At 36.6% G+C, this 20,009-nt stretch overlaps 1 protein-coding gene across 1 annotated transcript in view; it reads right to left on the bottom strand.

Moving 5' to 3' along the window:
- Nucleotides 1-1,669: 1,669 nt before the first annotated feature.
- KLHL32 (kelch like family member 32) overlaps nt 1,670-20,009 on the bottom strand; it is a 184,603-nt gene continuing 166,263 nt past the window's right edge. The window contains exons 10-11 of the mRNA XM_045843238.1: nt 18,415-18,509; nt 1,670-5,274 (exon numbers count right to left, since the gene is read on the bottom strand). Coding sequence (XP_045699194.1) covers nt 5,113-5,274; nt 18,415-18,509 — 257 coding nt within the window. The 3' untranslated portion in view covers nt 1,670-5,112. The remainder of the gene's footprint in view (nt 5,275-18,414; nt 18,510-20,009) is intronic.

Below are 20,009 nucleotides of genomic sequence, written 5' to 3'. Positions count from 1 at the left end.
CCAAACCTAGAGTACCTTATGTCGGCTTCCGTAATATCCCCTTTTCCTAGATGCCATGGTCTCTGAGGCTGCTGCTTCTGCCTTTTGTTTCATGAGTCGCTCTCTTTTGGTGAAATCAGAGAGTATGTTCTCATTTCTCATGTTCTTTGGCCTCTGCGTGACACCTGCATTTTCCTTCATCATCTCAGCCCGCCCTTCCGTGATACTGCCCCTTCCTACCTACACTGTACTTCGAGAGCACCTTCCCGTTCTTCTTTCCCATCCCCAGCATTAAGATCTGGTCCTTCACCTTTTCTGTCTCAGCATTCTCACAGTAGTCGATGGATAACACTAGCACCTTCTCTTCCAGTCTACCTCCTGTCTCTATTCTCTACCAAGGGAATACACTGTTTTCCCAGGTTACTTAGCTATGAAACTTCAGAGTCATCTCAGATTCATCACGGTCCCTACTTCCGGTAGACCAGCAGTCTGGACTCTTGCTATTTTTTCATTTCATGCATCTGAACTGGTTTTTCTGTTGAGCACTATAATCTCTTATCTCTGGTCTCCTTTTCTTTAGTTAATCCTTCTCGCAGTTCTGACATTTGTTCCTAAAATACTTTTCTCTTACTTTTCTGCTCAGGGCCTTCGAATTACTTCCCATTGTTAATAACCTGACAGTCAAACCCTTCAGTCTGGACACTTTCTGCCATCTGGCCACCTTTCCTGTCCAAACTCACCTCAAGCTGAGACTGGACTGTCTTAGACTGTCAGAAGGCCGTTTCACTTTATACTCTGAGAGCGTGCCAGCCAAGTATTGATAATTTCTGTAAGCTGTCAGGTGGAGCGTAAAAGAGATGACTGAAGGACAACAGGCTGATGAAACGGCTTTATTGGACATTCAGATTTGGTTATGATTTAAATTTTAATTAAACATTGAATTAGGTTTCCATGAGGGAGAAAAACAAAAAACATGGAGAATTGTCTCTGAAAGAAAAAAAATTTAGTATTGAATTCATTTGCATTAGAACAGTTTCATAGTTTAAAACTTTTATATCTCTACCTATTCTTAGCATATTTTCTTTTCTTCTTAAGTGTAACTTCTTCTACCTGGGCATCTATGTAAAAAACAGTTAGTTGTAGGTTGTGAGACTGTGTGCATGTGTTCCTTGTCGCTATTATCTTCTCTCACACTTTATCACAAAATAAAGCTGCTTCGTTCATAAATAATTATCATACATGGATTCATTTTCATGTATTTTACAGACTTCGACAGTTTTTACTTTTATGTCCCCATTAAGATTATATTTGATGGAAAAATTTGCAGCTGGGAAAAACCTGTATGAAACCTACCTTCCCTGAATATACATGTTAACTTGGCGCTTGTGTTTCAAAGATAAAAGGTAGAGATCATAGAACCTTAATAAAAGCTGTATTATCAGTACTAAGCCACTGCTTGTAGATTGGTAGACTTTTTTACATACACCTTACATTTTCCAAAAACTGGTCTCCTGTCTATTCCTCCTAGGGTTAAAAATACTGCCTTGTCAGACAAGTGTATGAGGGGGGACCCATAAAAAAACGGAATTATCTTCTGGAGGGCAGGCCCCTTGTAGTACAGGCTTCCCCGCTAGGTGAATGTTCTAGGAACCCATCTGTATCAGTGTGCCAGCTGGTGTTGTTGTGAGAGGATGTATTTGGCTTCAGTGAATTTATTTTGAAGACTCAAACATGTGCCAATTTCATGATGGGTGATTTATGAGCATACCTCCCCATACCTCACTGAGTGTTTAGCAGTTTTTGAGCAAAAACAGCTAAACAGCCCTATTCACCCAATTTTGTCCCAAGTGACTTTTTTTTTGGTTCCCCCTATGAAAAAAGTCCTCAGAGGGAAACGTTTTTCCATTGTGGAAGAAGTGAAACAAAAAACAGGAGATACACTAAAAGACATCAAAGTCAATGAGTTCAAAAACTGTTTTGAGCAGTGGGATAAACGTCTCGATAGGTGTATTTCATCAAATAGAGAGTATGTTGAAGGTGACTGAAGTTTAAACATGTAAGAATATGTACACAATTTATAAATTCCGGGTCTTTTTGGTTCCCCCTCATAGAGTATACCAATATCAGTAACGTGCTTTGTTAGGCTAAAACAGTTGGTGTGGGAAGCTAGCAAAGTAGCATATGCTCATATATTTAATAAGATGACACTTGGGTTTTGATTCTGTGATAAACTATATTGGTAAGCTTACCCAAATCAGTACTATGTGATTGGAATTGACCAATTTCTGCTTATTAAACTTTTTGGTGTGTTAATAGTTCCTTGATTTATTGCATTTATGAATTGTACTTTTAGAAAAATTCTGGGCATTCTTATTTTATACATGTTTATAAATTATTTTGTGCATATAATAAGGATATATAATAAAAATATATTTAACACTGCACCTGTGATTATTCAACTTCCCTTTTTATGACATTGACTGTTTGAAAACCAAAATAAAAATTAGCCATATTAGCAGGAGAAATAATTTCTATCTTATTACTATTGCTTTTATACTCTGTAGCAAAACACCAGTTTCTCAACTGTTGCAGTCTCTGAAGGGGATACAGTGCACCTCGGTTAAACTGTGAGAGAAATACAAAAAGTTTGAAAAATACCCATAACCTAACTGGCATTATGATATTAAGGATCTAAGGAACTGTATTGCATTGTTCATACAGAGTATTTTGGAGATTCGTGTCTTTGCCGGCTTTTCTTCCCACAGTAAGAACACTCTGCTGGTATCTATGTGCTACTGCTTTTTCTTTTTTAAAGTAAAATCCTGAAATGTTTGAATGGTTGGAAGTTCCATGGTTTTCCTATGGAAATTCAAATTAAGAATTTAAATACAATATGGACTTTAATTTTGAAAATAGAAAATGGATTACTATAGAATAGTACACTTAAATGTAAATGTATACATTTGAATAGCTTCAATGGAATTGAGCTTATGTGACCAGGCATTGTTTTTTCTTATTAACTTTATTATTGATAATTTGAGGAAAAGGATCTAATTATAAGTGATCTATGAGTTCTTTTTCCAAGGGACAAACGTATTTTGAATGCTGTTCTTTGGCTATTACTATAAAGTATGTTTCTGAAAATTATGTAAAGTTTTTTAAAATTCTGAGTTCAATTCTGTAATACTAGTGAATACTGTGTGTACCAGTGAGAGGTTTGATAATGTGTAATGATTTGTTCTAAATGAATACTTAGAATTCTACACAAAAACAAGAGTACTCTCAGGCTGCCTTTCAGTTACCATCAAGCAAACTTATTTTTAGAGGCTTTCCCTTTCATTCATTGAATATTGGGTCTGGGGTTACAAATAGATTTTAGTGGTTTTATAAGGTAAAACTGCTACAGGGAAAAATTATCAAGCAGAAGAATTAACGAGTCTGAAATATTTCTTGCATAGGTCCTTGTTGAAAAGATTTCTAAAATGGCAGAGTCCATTTTTCTGACTTGGTAAGGCATTTTTAAAATTTAATTTAGATGATTTATACCTTTTGAAGAGATTCCCTGTCACCCTTCTAAATAGCGATTATCAATGTCACTTTCAGAACTGTAAAAATACGCTTAAGGTTTTTTGTTAGTCTAAACTAAATCTTTTTTTTTTTTAATTCACTTGTGTTCTTCACCCCTGGTCTCTCTGCTCTCCCACATGTTAGTATGGATAACCAAAAGTTATATGTATATGCTTAAAAATTAACATTTTAGGTATAACATAAAATTAGTGAATTCTGTATTTAGAATAAAGTATTTACATGGATAAAATGAGAATTTCCTATAAATCAATGATTACTGAATGATTAAACCATGTCAAGGAAAAAAGTAAAATCTTAATAAAGGTGACTTAGATCCCATCAAGATTAGGAAAGGGGGAAAACTCCAATTATAGTTGTTGGCTGAATGTTCAAAGTGATCATTGAGTTGTTTTATTTTCTGTTGTGGACAAAGCAAATCCACAAGCCTAGCCTAAAAATAATCCTTATGCATTATTAAAAGTGGTGATAATAAAATATGTATTGGTGGTGGGGAAGAATCCCAGAAGGTCTCAAGATTGACATAACCTTTAACAAAGTGGAAAAACTTCTGTGAGAACTACTGGTTCCAGGTTCAAATTTATGTCAAAGCACTTTATGGTACCAAAATTAGTACAACTTATTTTTTCTAGTATAAAATGTCATTTTTTACTAAATGAAATTAAAGGAGATGTTTGAGTTATTATTTGAGGCAAGGATTTGTACAAGGTTAGGAATCTTTGGCTTGGATCAAGTCCCTTTTTCCAAATTAGCATTATCTCTTACACATGCTTTTTACAATCACTCGTCCCATAGCATGTGTTTGAACTTCTACCTAGTAGTTTTAAACCTCAAAAATAATCTCCCTGTTCAGTTAGCAGATTTTGAAGAATACCTTGGAATTTGAGTAACATTTTTTTCCTTAGGCAAAGGACTTCAAAGCATTTGCCTAATCCTCACAACATCCGTCTGAATTAATGTGGGAATCAGTAATTATCCTTGAAAGTGGGAAAACTGAAGCACTGTAAAGGTAGGCCCCTGGCCCAAGATCACAGTAGTGACCAAGGCAGAAACTCTGGATATTCCAACTGCTCTTCCAGTGTACCACTAGTATTTGTATTACCTTAAATAAAGGACAGCATTTAAAAGTTTATGATGTCATCATGGTGAGTTTCTTCTAACGTAGCTGCATAATGTTCACTTGGAAGTAAACTGACTTACTGATGCTGTCGTGTTGTCCTAGACAGTACAGATTAGAAAAAATGTAGAAAAATGCTCTGAAAACCCACAGAACAGTGATGGACAATTAAGTTGACACTAAGCCACACCACAATAGAAGTCATACATACACTATTGTGTTACACGTCACACACACTGCAAAGGGTGACAGGAATTATCGGTTATGTATTTTAGAAAATTCTTTTTCTTTTTTCACTAACGTTTATCTGAATATAAGACCTATAAAATGAAACAAGGAAGCATTGAGCACGGAGTCCTTCATGCCCAGTATCTGACAGTCAGGCTTATTTCCCTCCTCTTCATAATGATTACTAAAGGAGCACTGGCTTTTCAGACGGTGCCGATCCTGTGATGAGGCACTTGGAGAGTTTGAAGATTAGGGCATGTGAAGTACGGAGCTGGAAGGAAGCATGCTGCTATTCCATTGGAGGCAAAAGGCAGAGTCGGCCCGTAGAAGACTTCTTCTTTGCCTTCTCTACTTACATCCAGTACCTATGAAGGAAGAGAAGACGCCTGCATGTCAAAGACGATTGCTCAGAACAAAGCTGTGTACAGATAAAAGGAAGCCTACAGTTAAATTCAGTTATGCCAACATAGCTGTACCTTAGCCATTGTTCATTTTCTCTCACTGCAGTACCAGAAATATGTGTTAAGTTGCTAAGTGTTACTCTATATGTTTATATACTTGTGTGTGTATTTACAATAATTAAATCTTTGGAACAGTGATGAGGTAGGTAGCATTATCCTTCTTTAATAAAACTGCCTTAGGCTGGTCAAAAATTTTGCCCAAACTAGTCAGTAAGTGTCATCATATTCTGGCTTACAAATGCTGAGTTGTAAAGTGAAGAAAACAACAATGACCTTGCAGCTTTGTTCTGAAAATTGGTGACACCTAGCTCAGTGTCTAGCGTGTAGAATATTATACTGGACAGCTTAGGAGCAAACTGAAAATCAGTTCATTTTGGAAATTTTCCCCCAGTTATCTCCCCTTCAAACAAGAGTTCTCTTTTCTTATATGGAAGAGAGTTTCTTTGTCAATCTGTGCCTGATGTCATTTCACCAAATCTGACTTAATCCCTATAGTAGGAATATTCTTTAGGAACACTGGTCATATCCCATTTATTAAACCCATTAAGCTCTTTCCAGCCCTCAGGTGCCTTAATCTCTATTTGAACTTCCTCTAACTTCATTCAAAACAGACTGAGGTGAAGGAGGACATTACATAATGATAAAGGGGTCAGTCCGAGAAGATGTAACAGCTGTAAATATCTACACACCCAACACAAGTACCTGACTACAAAAGCAAATGTTAATAGACATAAAGGGAGAAACTGACAGAAATAGAATAATAAAAGATTTTATATCCCACTTACATCATTGAAGAGATCATCCAGATGCCCCCCCCGCAAAAAAGCACCCCAATAAGAGAACAATGGCCTTAAATGTCACTTTAGATTTTTACAGAACATTTCACCCAAAACCTGCAGGGAAAAAAGCATTTTCTCAAGTGCACATGGGGCATTCTCCATTACAGAGCACATGTTAGTCCACAAAAGTCTCAGGTTCAAGAGGATTGAAATCACACAAAGTATGTATTCAATTACAATGGCATGAAACTAGAAATTAAGAAGGAACTTGTAGGGAAAAAGATATAAACATGGACATTAAACATGTTACTAAACAAAAGACATAGAAGAAATCAAACAGGAAATCAAAAATGACCTTGAAACATGAAAATGAAAACTTTCAAAAGTGTATGAGATACAGCAAAAGCTGTTTTAAGAGGTTCATGCCTATACAGGCCTACCTCAAGAAACAAGGAAAACCCCAAATAAATCTAACTTTACACCTAAATAAAATAGAAAAAAAAAACAAAACCCAGAGTAAGAAGAAGGAACAAAATAAAGATCAGTATAGAAATAAATGAAATAGAGACTAATAAAAGAATAGAAAAGATCAATGAAACTTAGAACTGGTTCTTTGAAAAGATAGACAAAACAGAGAAACCTTTAGCCATATTCATCAACAACAAAAAAAAAGGAGCCCGAATATCAGAAATGGAGAAGTTACAACTGATACCACAGAGATATACAGAATCTTTAAAGAATACTACAGTTCTATGCCGACAAATTGGACAACCTCTAAGAAGTGGATAAATTTATAGGAACATAAATTTAAAGACTGAACCACAAAGACAAAATCTAAATAGACTGATAATAAAATTGAAGCAATAATAAAAATAAACTAACAAAAGTCCTGGGTCAGGCAACCTCATAAGTGAATTCTACCAAGCATTTAAAGAAGAATTAATACCTAACCCCAAGCCATTCCTAAATTTGAAGAGGAAAGAAAGCTTCCGAACTCATTCTGCCAAGCCATCAGTCTTCCTGATACCAATACTAGACAAAGACATTGTAAAACAAATTACAGGCCAATATCCCTGATGAACATAGATGCAAAAATTCTCATAATTTTAGCAAGCTGGATTCAACAATACATGAAAAGAAATATACCAGGGTCAGGTGGGGTTTATTCCACAGTTGCTAGGATGATTCAATATCTGAATCAGTCAACAGGATACATCAACAAATTCAAGGATTAAATATCAGCTGAATAGATGCAGAAAAGTATTTCACAAATTTAACATCCATTTGTGATAAAAATTTTCAACAAAGTAGGTATAAAGGGAACATAACATAATAAATGCCATATATGACAAACCACGGTTACTATCATATACAAATGTGAAAAGCTGAAAACTTTTCCTCTAATTAGGAACAAGACAGTGATGCCCACTCTCACCACTATTATTTGACATAATATTGGAAGTCCCAGCTATGGCAGACAAAAAAAAAAAAAAAAAGGCATCTAAATGGAAAAAAAAGAAGTAAAACTCACTATTTGCAGCTGACATGATGTTATATATTGAAAACCCTTAAGACTATCCCCTCAAAAAAACTGTTAGAACTGACATGAATTCAGTAAAGTTTCAGGATACAAAATTAATATACAGAAATCTTTTGAGTTGCTATACACTAATAAATGATCAGAAGGAAAAATTAAGAAAACAGACTCATTTACAACTGCATCAAAAAAAAATAAAATACCTGGGAATAAATTTAACCAAGGAGTTGAAAGACCTGTATTCTGAAAATTACAAGTCTGAGGAAAGAAATTGTAGAGGGCGTGAATAAAATGCGGTATTCCATGCTCATGGATTGGAATGATTAATACCATTTAAATGTCCATACTATCCAAAGCACTCTGCAAATTCTATGTAGTCCCTATGAAAATACTCACGGTATTCTCAGAACTAAAATAATACTAAAATTTATATGGGACCACAAAAGACCCCTAATAGCAAAAGCAATCTTGAGATAGAAGAACAAAGTTGAAAGTATCACACACCCCAGTTCCTGACTATACTACAAACCTATAATAATCAAAACAGTATGGTATTGTCATATAAACAGAAACATAGATCAGTAGAACAGAGATCCCAGAAATAAACTTGCTTATATGGGCAACTCATCTATGACAAAGAACACAAGAATGTATAAGTGGTGCTGGGAAAATTGGACCACTTTCTTACACCATATACAAAAATAAATTCAAAATAAATCAAAGACTTAAGTGTCAGAACTAAGTCCATAAAACTTGTAGAAGAAAACAGGTAGTAAACTGACATTGGTTTCAGCAGCAGTATTTTGCAGGGTATGTCTCTTCAGGCAAGGAGAACAAAAGAAAAAAATGAGACTGCATCAAGCTAAAATTTTTTGCACAGTGAAAGAAACCAACAAAATTAAAAGGCAACATACTGAACTGGAGAAGATATTCACAAATGATATATCCAATAAGGGGTTAATATCCAAAATATGTAAGGAATTCTTGCAGTCCAACATTAAAAAAAAAACCCAATACATTATGGGCAGATGACCTGAATAAAAATCTTTCCCCATAACGGCATACAGACAGCCAAAAGTATGTGAAAATATGCTCAACATCATTCATTAATCATCAGGAAAAGGCAAATCAAAACCACAATGAGATATCACCCTGCATTTGTCAGAATGGCTATCATCAAAAATTTAACAGATATTTAAGTGTTGGCAAGGATGTGAAGAAAGAGTACCCTCACACACTGCTGAAGGACTTGTAAATTGGTGCAGCCACTGTGGAAAACAGTATATATTCCTCAATAAAAAATGTAACTGTAGCCCTGGCTGGCATAGCTCAGTGGATTGAGCGTGGGCTGAGAACCAAAGCATCGCAGGTTTGATTCCCAGTCAGGGTACATGCCTGGGTTGCAGGCCATGACCCCCAGCAACCACACATTGGTGTGTTTCTTTCTTTCTTTCTCTCTCTCTCTCTCCCCCCCCCCTTCTCTCTCTAAAAATGAATAAATAAAATCTTTGGGAAAAAAAAGAAAATGGAGCAGTATTACTTTGCTCTTATTTTAAAAAAAAAAAAGAAAAAAGAATCAACTTTTGCCATTTGGGACAACATGGATATACCTAGAAGGCATTATGCTAAATGAAAAAAAGAGAAATGCCATATGATTTTACTTATACTTGGAATCTTAAAAAACAAAACAATAATAGACCCACAGATAAAAAACAAAACAAAACTGATGGTCACCAGAGCGGAAGGGGTGAAGGATGGATTGAAGAAGGTGAGGGTGAATGAGAAGTACAAACGTCCAGTTATAAAATAACCTACAGGGACGTGGTGTCCAGCACAGGGAGTATGTCGATAATATAATAACTGTACCGTGACAGATGGTTGCCAGACTTATCATGGGGATCACATCATAAAGTACTTAAACGTGAAATTATATTGTGTGTCTGACACTAATATAATACTGTATTCCAACTATACTTGAAAAAAACTTTAAATAAAAATTAAGTAAAACTGTTTCTGCCTTGGATTCCATAATTTTAAAAAATTTAAGTTTGTCACTGATATTGCCCTATTAATAGCTTCCCAGCTCTGGTCCCTTTTCTTCCACCTGTTCCTAAATGCAGGTGTGCCCCAGGTTTCAGGACAGCCCTGATGTTACTCTGCTTTAATGATCTCATCCCCTGCCATGCCTTCTATCACCTAGGTGATTAATTAAGCCTTTAACTGTAATAATGCATTACTGTAGATGAAAGGGGCCCTTGAGATTTGGGGATCCAAGCTCATACAGGAGGAAATCACTAAAGCCTAAAAAAAGAGACAGATTATACTTGTAGCTATTATTCCCCCAAACGGACAGCCAGGTACCCCATCCCATTTACGTAACAGTGTATACTGTCACTACTGATTTCAAATCTCTCTATTACAGGCTACATGCAAACTTTATTTTTTACCTGTTGTTAACTTATGTATTTTCATGCAGTGCTGCAATTACAGTTATTTTGACTGGGTAAAGCAAGTGTCCTCACTAATTTAATTTTTTTTTCCTGGGCCCTGGCCAGATGGCTTCAGTTGGTTGGAATGTAATCTGGTACGCCAAAAAGGTCGTAAGTTTGACCCCTGGTTGGAGCATGTACAGGGGCAGCCGATCGATGTCTGTCTGTATGTCTCTGCCTTCTCTCCCCTGCCCCTCTCTAAAATCAATAAACATATCCTTGTGTGAGGATTAAATATATATATAAATTTCTTGGTTATTCTTACATGTTTAACTTCTCAGAGAATTTAAGAAGTGTCATTCCCCCACCTTGTGAGAAATAGAAAAACCTCAATGGGATTTTGATTAGTGCTCATTAAATATAGAAAATAGAGATCTCTCAGTATTTACCTCAACTATATAAAGTGAAGTATTGTCTTCAATTTACAGAGAAAAAAATGAAGATAAAGTTCAGGGACTTGCCCAAAGTCAGACAGCTAGTGAGTGGTAAAGCGAGTACCTGAGCTCAAGGTTGCAACCCAAGAAAGAGCAGGGATTTTGTGTCATTCACGACATCCCTCATCTGAATACATTTTTGGGAGACAAAATGACAGCTGTGATCACCATCCAGAGAGCATTTTTTTCTGGTTCCATGGGACAACAGAGACTGCCTGTGTTAATGTTAAACACGTGATTTATTTAATCTGTGAAAAGGGAAAAGAAGCATCGGCAGTTTTTCTCCAAAACACTCGCCCATAAACTGGCAGAAGGAAGGCGTTGCAAGGAAGGGGGTACCAATTTGACAATATGTCCTCTAGCCAGCAGTCAGTAGCCACAGCTGAGGAGCGGTGGAGGTGATCTGGAAACACAGACGGTCACATGTACACTGAGGCGGCTGCCTTAAGCGCTGCTCACCATCCCTGGAGCACCTTCACACCAGGCACGTGCCCACACACCCACCGTATGAACAAGAGCACCTCATTCTCCACAGGGCTCTATTTTTAATATTTTCCATGAGGCTGTATTACTAACAAGTCCAAATCTTAACCTTTAAACAAGTATTAATGTAAGAGCAAGCTTTTCTCTTGTTTGGGTTGCCCTTTTTAATGGATTAAGAAGTCTGGTAAGTCAAGTAGTAGAAAGAAATAAAATAATAGACTTTCTCAACATGTGACATGCTTCATCCCTATGTGCCCGAATCCTACAGATGACAGTTGAAGCTTTAGTTAGAGTCCAGAATGGGCAATCTAATGAGATAGTTTATTGACTGGTATTTTCAATAGCAAAAGAAAAAGAAACAAAGACTTTAGTTCTAGATGTTAACAGATCGATCTGAATTATTTAAGTGTAACCTTCATTAATCTTAGCCATGCATGCCCTTAGAATCCAAGGATTATATAGATTTGTGGTTTATGAAAAATCCTGGATGGGCCTTGAGAATATTATGCTAAGTGAAGTAAGAAAAAGCTAAGAACCATATGATGTCACTCGTGTGATGTAAAACTGAAACTCATAGATTCAGACAATGGTATGGTGGATGCCACGGGGAAGGGGGGGTCTCAAAGGGGCCAAATATATGGTGATAGAAGATGGTTCGACTTTGGGTTGTGGGGACACAATGCAATATACAGATCATGTATCATAGAAATGTATACTTGAAACCTGTATGATCCTATTAACCAGTCATCTCAACAAATTCAACAAAAACTAAGTAACATTTAAACTTTGATAATTTTTGGATGTAGACTATTTTCCCCACCACTTTCCTGTACTTTTTTTCAACCTGCTCATTTGTATTTAGGAATTCCTGCCATCGGGTCAAGATTTTCTCATAAACACTATGCCAGTCTCCCGTTACCCTGCTTCTCTGTTGGGTAGATAACAACTGCTGCAAGGACTGAAGAAGTGGCTTGCTTTTGAACATCCAGCTTGTCTTTCCAACCATCAGCACATCACCGCTAGTGAACTAAAATAAATAGTTCCGTAGTCACCCATAAAATAAGTATTTGAGACTGTGCAACCACAGTTCAGAAAGAAATTATATAACTTGTAACCAATTGTCAATAACTAAAATGAAATATATGCTATATGATGAGTCTATTATCCATGAAGACCTCCATTCCAAACATCTCTTTAAGCAATCATCTGTGTACTTATATGAACACTTATTATATATAAACAGTAAAGGATCATAAAAGTCTTTATCAAATTTACCTGTGCTTTGTAGGATCACTGGGCCAGGTGAGAGAATGAACACAGCATTTGTAAAATGAATGGTTCTGTATCCAAAGCACAGTGAAGACTGACAAGTACATGTTTGGATGAGAGACTTTGTGAAGTTTATTTTTATTCAAAAGATACAACCAAGCTCTAGTACAAAGCAGCCTCCAGGTAACTAAAAACTTCCTTAAAGACTATAATGTTTTTCAAAGGACTCACTTGTAGCTTTGATATTTTTATATTGCATTACTGTTTTATAGTATGTTACTTTCATTTTATTCTCTCCTACTTTGAGTTTATTTTTTTGGTTTATTTATAACTTATTAAGCAAATATCCCATAAGCTTTGTTATATATTGTTTTCATGATAATTCAGTTTGGGGTATTTTTTTAAACTTCCATTATGACTTCTTTAACCTATAAGTTATTTAGCAATGTCTTTTATTATTTTCAAATACATAGGTGTTTATTTAATTTTTTTAAGTTCTAAGTTGCATTGTGGAGATCATAGTTTACATAATACTTAATTTTTAAATTTATTAAAGTTTTAATGCTAGTACATTATAGGTTTTTGTAAATATTTCAGTGTGCTTAAGGAAAATATATTCTGGGGCATTCTCCAAGATAGATCATATTTAAGGCCACAAAACAAGTCTTAATAAATTTTAAAAGACTGTGATCATATAAAGCATCTTTTCAAACCACAATGGCATGAAACTAGAAATAATTAAAAGAAGAAAACAGGAAAATTCACAAATATGTGGAGATCAAGCAAAATGCTACTTAATGGGTCAAAGAGGAAATCAAAAGAAATAAAAAATATCTTGAGACAAATGAAAGTGGAAATACAACATATCAAAACTTACGGGATGCAGCAAAAGAAGTTCTAAAAGTGAAGATCATAGTAATAAATACCTAAAAAGAAAGCTCAAATAAAAATTCCTAACTTTCTACTTCAAGGAACTAGAAAAAGGAGAACAATCTAAGCAAAGTTAGATGAAGGTAGGAAATAACAAAGAGCAAAAATAAATGAATTAGGGACTAGAGAGGCAATAGAAAATGTTAATGAAACTCTCCTGACTGGTGTGGTTGGGCATCATCCAGAAAAGTGAAAGGTTGCTGGTTCAATTCCCAGTCAGGGCACATGCCTCGGTTGCAGGTTTGGTCCCTAGTCAGGGCTCATACAAGTGGAAACTGATATTTTTCTCTCTACCATGGATGTTTCTCTCCCTCTCTCTCTTCCTTCCCCTCTAACTAAAAAGAAATTTTAGAAAATGTTAATGAAAGTAAGAGCTACTTTTTCAAAATAAGTAAGCCAAATAGACAAACCTATAGCTAGATTTATCAAGGAAAAACAAAGGGTACTTAAAATTAGTGATGGAAGAGGAGACATTACAACTTATACCATGTAAGTACAAAGGGTCATAAGAGACTACACAATTATATGCTGACAAATTGGAAAACCTAGAATAAATGGATCAACTCCTGCAAACAACCTAATAAGACTGAATCATGAAGAAACAAAATATGAAAAGACCAATTACTAGTAAAGACATTGAATTAGTAATCAAAAGCTTCACAGAAAGAAGAATCTGGACAAAGAAAGATTCATGGAGAACAGATGACAGCTAGTGTAGGGGGGATATGTACAGGGGTGGAGGGATTGAGCAAAAAGGAAAAAGGACTCATAGACATGGGCAACAGTGTGGCAATGGCTGGGGAGAGTGGGTATAAGGAGACTAAATGGTAATAGAAAAAAAATAATAATGGTTAAATAAAAAAAAAGAAGAAGAATGCAGGACCAGTTGGCTTCACTGGTGAATTCTACCAAATATTTAAAGAAGAATTAATGCCAATCCTTCTCAAACTCTTCCCAAAAATATTGAAGAGTAGGAAAAACTTCCAAACTCATTTTATGAGGCCACATTACCCTGATACCAAAACCAGAAAAGGGCACTACAAAAAAAATTACTCGCCAATGTCCCTAATGACTATACATGCAAAAATTCTACAAAATATTAGCACACCAAATTCAATGGTACATTTAAAAGATCATACACCATGATAAAGTGGGATTTATTCCAGAGATGCAGGGATGTTTCAACATATGTAAATCAACCAATGTGATACCCCACATTAATAAAATGAAGGATAAAAATCACATGATTCTCTCAATGCAGAAAAAGCATCTGACAAATTCAACATCCATTCATGATAAAAAGAATCAACAAACGGTACATACCTCAACATAATAAAAGCTGTATATGACAAGCCCACAGCTAACCTTATACTCAATGGTGAAAAGCTAGAAGATAGTCCTGTAAGATCAGGAACAAGATCAGTATAACCATTCTTGTCACTTTTATACAAGATAGTACTGGAAATTCAAGCCAAAGCAATTAGGCAAGAGAAAGAAATAAGAGGCAACCAAATCAGAAAGGCAGTAGTAAAACTGTCTGTTTGGAGAAGTCATGACATTGTATATAGAAAACCCTAAGACTCTGCCAAAAAAACTGTTAGAGTTAATAAACCAATTCAGTAAAGTTGCAGGATACAAAAACAATATACAAAAGTCTGTTGCATTTCTATATACAAGCACCAAACTATCAGAAAGAGAAATTAAGAAAATCCCATTTATAAGTCCATCAAAAACAATAAAGTTCCAGGAATTTAACAAAGAAGGCGAAAGCTCTATATACTGAAAACTGTAAGACACTGATGACAGAAAGTGAATTTATAAATAAGTGGGAAAAATTGTGTTCATATATTAAAGAATATTACTAAAGCAATGCAATCCCTATCAATGTTTCATTGTCATTTTCACAGAAAAAAATCCTAAAATTCATATGGAACCACAAAAAAAGCTCAAATAGCCAAAGCAATCTTGAGAAAGCAGAGCAAAGCTTCAGGTATCACGCATTCTGATTTCAACCCCTAATACAAAGCCATATAGTAAACAAAACAGTATGGTTTTGGCATAGAAACAGACACACAGATCAATGGAAAAGAAGAGAGAGCCCAGGAATAAACCCATGCATATATAAACTAATTTTTGACAAAGCAGCGAAGTACATACAATGGGGGAAAGGGCAGTCTCTTCAGTAAACAATGCTGGGAAACTGTACAGCCACATGCAAAAGAAGGAAACTGGACCACAGTTTTACCACTCACAAAAATCAACTTAAAGTGGATTAAAGACTTGAACATGTGACCTGAAAAAACTATAACACTAGAAGAAACACCTTGAGTTTGGTCTTAGCAATGATTTTTTTGCATTTGACATCAAAAGCAAAGTTCGCAAAAGCAGAAATAAATAGTCCCATACCCAAAAAGCTTATGCATAGCAATGGAAAGCATCAAGAAGAAATAGAGCGGGGGTGGGGGGGTGGGGGGTTGGGGGAAGAAAAGTAAGGTAACTAACCAAATGGGATAAATTATTCACAAGCCATATGTCTGATGAGGGTTAATGTCCAAAATACATAAAGAACTCGTAAAACTCAAAAGAAAAAATCTTACAAAAAAATGGGCAGAGGATCTGAAGAGAGACTTTTCCAAATACACATGAAATGGCCAACAGATTCATGAAGAGGTGCTCAGCCTCACTAATCATCAGGGAACCACAATGAGATACCACCTCAAACCTTTGAGAAAGGCTTTCATCAAAAAGACAAGAGAAGTTTCATCAGGATGTGGAGAAAAGTGAACTGGTCTATACTCTCAGTAGATATATAAATTGATTAGGCCACTATAACAAACAGTATGAAGGTTCCTCAAAAAATTAAAACTGCCTTATGATCCATTGCAAAAAAATCCACTTCTGGCTATATACCTGATGAAAACAAAAATCATTATCTCAGATAGATACCTGCACCCCTATGTCCACTGCAGCATTATTTATAACGGCCAGGACATGGAGCAATGTGAGTGTGCATCAACAGGGCAACAGATAAAGAAAACATGGTCTATGCACATATGGAATAAAATGTTGTTCAGCCATAAAAAAGAAGCCATTTCCAGCAACATGCATGGACCTTGAGGCATTATGATAATGGGTATAAGTGGGACAGAGAAGGACAAATATTGTACAATCTCACTTATATGGGAAGGGTGGAAGGTGAGGGGAATGGGTAGAGGCGACCCAAAGATAAAACCTTCTAGATATTAGGTAAGTAAGTCCCCGGGGATGTAAAGTATGGTGTGGGGACCTTGGTGAATGACACTATATCACATATTTGAACACTGCCAAGAGTGAATTTTATCAGTTCCCATAACAAGAAACAAGATTTTATAACTATGTGAGGTGATATACGCTAACTAAATATACTGTGGTCATTTAACAACATATACATATATAAAGTCATTACTGTGTACTTTAATACAAGATTAAATGTCAATTATATCTCAAAAAGGAAAAAAGAAAAATATATCACCACAAACTGTTTGATCCAGCAACCCCATCCATTTGGAAAAGCCTGTTATGTTGCGGTGGTCCCCCTTACACATGCAGATACACTCCAAGACCCTACTGGATGTCTGAAACCATGGACAGCACCAAACCCTGTGTATACTATGTTTCTTCCTATAAAAACATACACTGTACTTCTTCTCTTTGGAGTATCGGAATTACCAGCATCACTACTTTTGTGCTTTCAGGCCATTAATAAGTATTTAACAAAACAAGGGTTACTGGGAACACAAGCACTGAGGTACCACATTGGTGGCTCTGATGACGGAGATGGCCGCTAAGTGACTCAAGAGAGGGCAGCCATGTGCAGCGGGGCGTGCTGCACAAAGGGATGATTCATCCTAGGCAGGATGGGATGGGACAGGGCGGGAAACTGTGAGATTTCATCGGGCTACTCAGAACAGTGTGCAATTTTAAACTTATAAATGGTTTATTTCTGGAACTTTCCACATATTTTCAATCAAGGTTGACCACAAGAAACTGAGACAGAATGCAAAACTGGATAAGGGGAACTACTGCATTCACATCTATGCTACCCCTGCTGACTTAGATTTACTTGATCTATACCAATAACAGAAGGGTGTTCAAGTCCCTGGAAAAACCTCTAGCAAGACAAATCAAGAGATTTTGAAAACTTAGGCAAATGAGAAAGTTTTAAACACACACACACACACACACACACACACACACACACACTTTGAGATGTGACTGAATAAGAAATTAAAAGCTTGAATAGTCCTGCAGCTACTAAAAGATATTGAAGCAGTTGTTAAAAATCTTCCCATGAATGTGAGATTACATTACATAAACAGTTATAAGAATATATTTTTATGGAGATCAGGAGGAAGGTCAGGGCTAATACATGTCAATATGATATCAGAACATGTAAAATAGAAAAACAACTATGATACAAATCGTAAAGAATAAAATAAATAATAACACACTGAATATGTATGTCAACAAAAGCTGTTGCTGTTCTGAATGGCTCAGCTGGCAACTTGCCCAGCTTGGGCGGCTCATACACAGGTGTATGTGCTAGGACTATTCTTTGGGGCAGAGGCTGTCCCCATCAGACCGGTCACTGCTCACCTCTGGCAGGAAGGAAGATACCTTTGCAGGTGTCTTTTATGGAAATAAACAAATTACAACATAGAAAACAAGGAAATGGAGTAGAAAGAAATTTTTAAAGTTTTGGGAGTGTGAAAGTACTATTTCTAAAGAATTCTAGAAGTTCAGTTCATCTCCATTTAAAAAAATATGTATTTACTTCTTTTTAGAGGGGAAGGGAGGGAGGAAGAAGGGGAGAAGCATTGATGTGAAAGAGAAACAACGGCTGCCTCACCTAAGTGCCTCAACTGGGGACTGAGTCTGCGATTCAGTCATGTGACTTGACCAGGAATCAAACCACTGACCTTTCAGGATGCAGGATGAAGTTTAGTGGCTGACCTAGCTGCCCAATGGGAGCTCAAATCTCTTCCTACATGTAAATATCTCTTCCTTCAGTAGCAGCACTGCAAAAACTAACCTCACTGACTGAACCACTGGAACACACTTCAAAAGGAACTTGAACCACTCACCTGGATACAAGCCAGAGGCTCATTTGTCCAAATCGAATATCCACCAACTAAATATATTCTCTCATTATGGACAGCAACTCCAGATTCATTTTGGCCTAAAGTAACGAGAATTGAATAAAAAGAAAAAAATAAATCCATTTCCTTGCATGTTTTAATTAACCCTTTTACCACTGAGGGATACAATCCCCCCGAGGCAGACTTGTGTACTCCACAGGAGTTGTGCAGCAACTAATCGCGGCCTCCCAGAATTCAGAGGGAAGAATTAAGCACTACTTCTCGGAGAATGAATCTGTGTTGGATCAGAACCAGGCCGTGACACTTATTGGCTAGCCACATTTAGTAAATGCAGCATGAAATACAGTAATAATAAGCCACTTAGAACTAAGAGTTTTATATTGTTATATACCATAAATTTATTGTGGTGGAAATAAGTACATTTTAGAAATGCAAAACACCTCTTGTACTACAAATGCTTTCAAGGCAAGTGTTTACATTTGCAAAGTAACAGCTGCAACCCCAAGAAACCAATAAAACGGAGAGCCATGCCCCTAGTGTGCCCCAAATGAAGACAAATGACAAAAAAGATAAAGTTACTCCCCTCCCTTTCTTTACATACACAACAGTTTTAAGACTATATTAAAGTTCCTGAGCTGGGACTAGCTTGCATGGTCCCTAGATACTGACACGCCAACATGATGAAAGGTTCCTTCCCCATTTAAAAAAGAAGACAGAATAACTCACTACCACATATTCTTCCCTGGAGGCCATCAAAGAGTGAGATAGTCTCTTTTTATTGATGGGCTGACACAGGATTGACTTGGGTAATAAATAAGCTGCATCCTATAGCAGACAGAAGCGCAGATCCAGGGACCAATGGGCCTGGGTACCACAACAGCAACTTAGACAGTTAAGTCCTTGTAGGTGGGCCTCAAAAATCATTTTTGCAAAACCAGCAGCTCGGTACAAAACACTCGAACTTCTCACATTGGTTATGCGCTCAATGGTGGCTTCCCAGCAGCAGCGGTGGGTGACTGAGTGCCCACTTAGCATATTAAACTGTCTTCAGGCCCTACTCCCGCCCACCATTCTGAGTTTGATTTTCCTGTTACTGGATCAGCCTGGAAGGGAGCTGGCCACTAGTGGATGCTAATAATGCAAGCTAACAAGGTAGAAATAGTTTTCAACTCTGTAAAGAAACGTCAGGAGTTAAGCTGTTCACTGCTTCCCTTTTGTTCCCTTTTGTGATAAGGACAGCCCATCCCCAGTGCAGGCCTTATCATAAGGCTGGGATGGGTGCATGTGGCCAGAAATGCCGCCAAACCTCTATGCACAGAACTGCTCTACAGTTTAGTCTTTAGGAGAAAGCAGCCAAGAAGCAATAGTCAACAGTGACAAGTAATGAAGATCATTCCCTGGAACGCGCAAGAAATGAGGACTAAAAGTAATGAGAAGTAAAAATAAATTGCTTCTATAAGGAGTCATTGACTCCTTCAGCACCTGGTTCCTCCTACTTGTAGCCAAGTTCCTGTGTGAATACTCTGACAGCAGTGGATTGGACATGCCTCCCTCAGCTGCATGAGGACACACACAGAGGT

Source organism: Phyllostomus hastatus, unplaced genomic scaffold, assembly GCF_019186645.2.
Source record: "Phyllostomus hastatus isolate PE091 unplaced genomic scaffold, TTU_PhHast_1.1 phas_contig_40, whole genome shotgun sequence".
NCBI classification, from domain to species: domain Eukaryota; kingdom Metazoa; phylum Chordata; class Mammalia; order Chiroptera; family Phyllostomidae; genus Phyllostomus; species Phyllostomus hastatus.
The sequence above is the reverse complement of the archived record's forward strand: the minus strand, read 5'-3'. Positions and strand labels throughout refer to the sequence as shown.